This window comes from Cyprinodon variegatus, unplaced genomic scaffold, assembly GCF_000732505.1.
Source record: "Cyprinodon variegatus isolate N-32 unplaced genomic scaffold, C_variegatus-1.0 Scaffold1170, whole genome shotgun sequence".
Classification (NCBI taxonomy): domain Eukaryota; kingdom Metazoa; phylum Chordata; class Actinopteri; order Cyprinodontiformes; family Cyprinodontidae; genus Cyprinodon; species Cyprinodon variegatus.
Genome location: NW_015151623.1, coordinates 199,540 through 203,178, shown reverse-complemented (window position 1 = coordinate 203,178; position 3,639 = coordinate 199,540). Strand labels below are relative to the sequence as shown.

Sequence of the window (3,639 nt, the reverse complement as noted above, 5' to 3'; positions counted from 1 at the left end):
TGGTTGGTGCGATTGCAATAGCGGATCCTGACCTGGCCGGACCGGAGCGGACCCTGAACTTTTGCATGTGTTTGGCTCAACCTGCTGCTATAAAGCAGGATTCTCCACCATGAACAGAATCAACAATAAATCTGGATCCAGGCTCAAAATGAGCTCCTTGATATGTGCTTGAGAATGGCTTAGTCTCCGGTTAAACCCAGGTTTAAAGCCTTGCAGGGCAGCCTAAAGCCCACTGCCAACATTAAGACAGAAAAAAGAAAGAAAATAACAAACGATCAGTTCAGGTGTTTGATAAAAAATCAGGAAATTATCTATAAACCAAACTGAACGACTGTTGTTCTCTACTTCAAAAAGCACTTTAGATTTTGATTTATTCAGGATTTGTGCGGGTCATTAAAAATGATTAAAAGTCATTAAGTCATGGGTATTTGTTGATGGCATTAAGATTATTTCTAAGAGCCTTAAATAAAAGTTACTCATTTATGTATAAACCCTGTTATTGATTTTTTTATTTCAAAATTCAATATATATCATGGATGCATAAACACCTCATTTTATTTCAGTGTTAAATTCTGTTTAAAGTAACAGATCATTAAAAATGTCTCCGGACCTTTACTGGTTGATGATTTTCTGTATTCGGACCCCAATGATTTTTAATTGGTTATTCCTGATCTAACAGTTTGAAACGTGGATAAAATCTGAATGTTGTGATGGAGCCGCTTCCCACTCAGAGCCTTTCCTCCGTTTCATTCAGCCAATCTGCGGTTGACACTTTCAGGGGGGCTGTCAGGAATTTGGGGCCCCATGAAAGACATCACTATTGGGCCCTCAACTCAATTTGCTAAACATGTAATATTTAGCTGACGTTAACCCTCTGAGGACTGCAGCGTTTATGCTGTTGTCGGTCTGGTTTGTAGATGTAAATTCTCATCCCTCTGTGTTATTTACAGACACCCAATAGGCTCAATAAACTCTGGATTAATCCTGGTTTATTTTTTCTTTAAAACTAAAACCAAAACACAACTAACAATAAAAAAACTTGGAATCATGCTCCGTTTCAGACGCACCCAGCTGGGCGGCATCATTAATGATGTGATTCTGCTCCGACATTTAAGGAGAATAACTAAGTAGTTGTATCCAGCAGATCTTAATTTATTCAACAGGTTAATAATCTATTGTTAATCTGAATTATTCAGGTAACAAACCTTTCTGAAAGAAACGAGAGGAGGGGAAAGTCTGGGTCAGGGTATTGGATGCCTTCTCTCTCTCTCCTCTTCTTCCTTTTCTTCCTTTTTGAAACCCAGACTTTGGGACGCTCCATTTTTCACCTGCAGATGTTTTTTACCACACTGCTGCTTATTTACACATTTTCTTGTTAATTAGTTTCTTTCATTATCACTGCGTTAAATGAAGCGGCATTTAAGCCCCGGATCGAGCGAGCTGCCGGTGATAGACGGGGAGAACCGATGCGATGCAGGACCTGAGGACCAAACCATTTATTGCAATTTCACGGGAGGGGGGGGGTGCTTTGCTTCAATGTTAACTGCAGAAAAATGAGGGAGAACATGAAGATTATTTATTCTACTGCTGGATTTAGTTTTTATATTTGAAAAATGTAGCGGAACAAATCTTTTGTTGTTCTTTTGGGCAGTCAGGGCCCTTAAAATGCGGCGCTGTTCAGAGACAGGACAGCAGGGGGAGCTGTTGCAGTGTAAGACGTGGAATTTAGGCCACATGTTGATTAAAAGGCTGCAGGAAATGATGCCAGCTTGTCTTTTTAAAACCCAAATGCTGCAGAATAAATGAAACCGTAGCAGATCAGGTGCAAAATGTGAGATTTAGATTCCCACATGCATCCAGTGCAGCAGCCCGTCACTTTAAAGCTGTTCACCTTTTTAAAGAATTAGTTTGTGCAGCTCATGCTTCACGCAGAAAACCCTCTGCAGATGTTAAGCTCTGTGTTGAGGCAGCTAATGGTTGGTCCTCTAAAAAAACGGCGGTTTTACGGTTTAAAATCCAATCTAATAACGGTTGTTTGTATTGTTTTTTTTCCTACTGAAGCTCTGAGACTTGAAGTAGGTCATTTACTCGACCTCACAGAAAATAATGTGTTCCATGTCCTCCAGCGGTTGTTGATAAAATAATGTTGGTCATGTCGGTCCAACAGAAACAGAGCTTTTCTCACGCCTCGGAGGAAATGCAGGTGGGACAGATGTTGTTGTTGCAGCCCACCGCTGCAGCCTCGTCCTTCCCGGCCCTCTGCGTCTTGTTTGGGTTCACAGAGGCCCTGCAGCTCATTCTGTGGGTTTTCTTTCCATTTCAGACGGAGAGACCTCCCACGGATGTGAGTTATAAAGTGTGGCCTTGCAAAAAACGTATTTTGTGTTCTAACAGCTTGCACAGCGCAGACATAACAAAATGGCTCTTATCCCACTCCTGTAACATTTGAAGAAAATCCCCGTTTGAGCTCAGCTGAACTGGATCAGACACCTGGCCTGTCCGCAGGATGCACAGCAGTTTAACACAAACGCTCTATTCTCTGTTTTTTTTCCCATAATCAGCCTGAGAAACTTCTCTCTTTTTGTCTCCCTCAGTGCTGGCTGAAGGCTGTGTGCGTCCTGAGGCAGAACCCCAGCTCAGGCGCGCACGCTCAGGCCAGCGTGGCGTCTCTGGTGGGCTTCCTAGGATGCTACATAGCAGGGGTCCGCTATGTGCTGGAGCTCCAGGGCCTTCAGAGGGGTCTCAGTGAGCCCAGCCAGCCAGAGGAAGACGACACCAACCAGTCGGTCTCCTCCATCGAAGATGATTTCGTCACCGCGCTGGAGCACCTGGAGGAGGAGGACGCTAGAGACAATCCCTGTAGGTTTACCCACAGAAAGGGTTTCATTAGCTCTGGGCTTAAAACGAGACATGAAGTTAGAGCTACGGTGGAAGGAATGGGTTTGATGCTTAAATCATGTCTGGGATTAAAAGTTAACACACCTCTAAAAATGAAAAGCTGCTTTCAGTTTAACAGAATCATCTCGTCCTCAGAGGCCAATAGATCCACATCTTTACTATAACTCAAGCTAATTAGGACTGAATAAGTTGAAGCATGTTTGTTCCACAGAGGTTTTAGTGGGCAGTGTGTTAGGAGGAAATGGGATTTTAGCACAATGCCAAACGTGCAAAAAAATGCCTTTTATAAAAAGGGAATCTGGTCAAACAATTATGCTGATTTAAATTAGTGGAGACCTTCTCCATAAGGAAAAGCCTTTTCTCCTGAGATTTAGTCATTAGTATTTACCAATAAAATCACCAAACTGAATAGAAAATAAGAATAACAGAGCAGCTTATGTAACGCATGCTGGTTACATCACCTGGAATGCTCGCACGATGACCTCTGACCCCTCGTTGGAAAGGTCAGAGCCTGTAGTTTCCAATTATGCTGGCCATTAGGGGGCGGGGCTAACAATGATTACCTGCTGTTGCATTACTCCCTCAGAGTCACACGTCAGGTGGAATTTAAAATTTTATTTTATTTGTTTGCACAGCTATAAAACAAAAATTATTTATGAAAACAAATTTTGAAACATGTTTTGGAAATTTTAAAGCCCCGTTTGAAAGGCGAGTGGATAAAACACCACGTGACTGACTTTC

The 3,639-nt window shown here is 42.4% G+C and overlaps 1 protein-coding gene across 3 annotated transcripts in view; it reads left to right on the top strand.

Moving 5' to 3' along the window:
* Positions 1 to 3,639, top strand: part of LOC107101901 (A-kinase anchor protein 11-like) — a 32,781-nt gene that overhangs the window by 828 nt on the left and 28,314 nt on the right. For all 3 annotated transcript variants that reach the window (XM_015400988.1, XM_015400987.1, XM_015400989.1), the window contains exon 4: positions 2,595 to 2,859. In XM_015400988.1, coding sequence (XP_015256474.1) covers positions 2,595 to 2,859 — 265 coding nt within the window. The remainder of the gene's footprint in view (positions 1 to 2,594; positions 2,860 to 3,639) is intronic.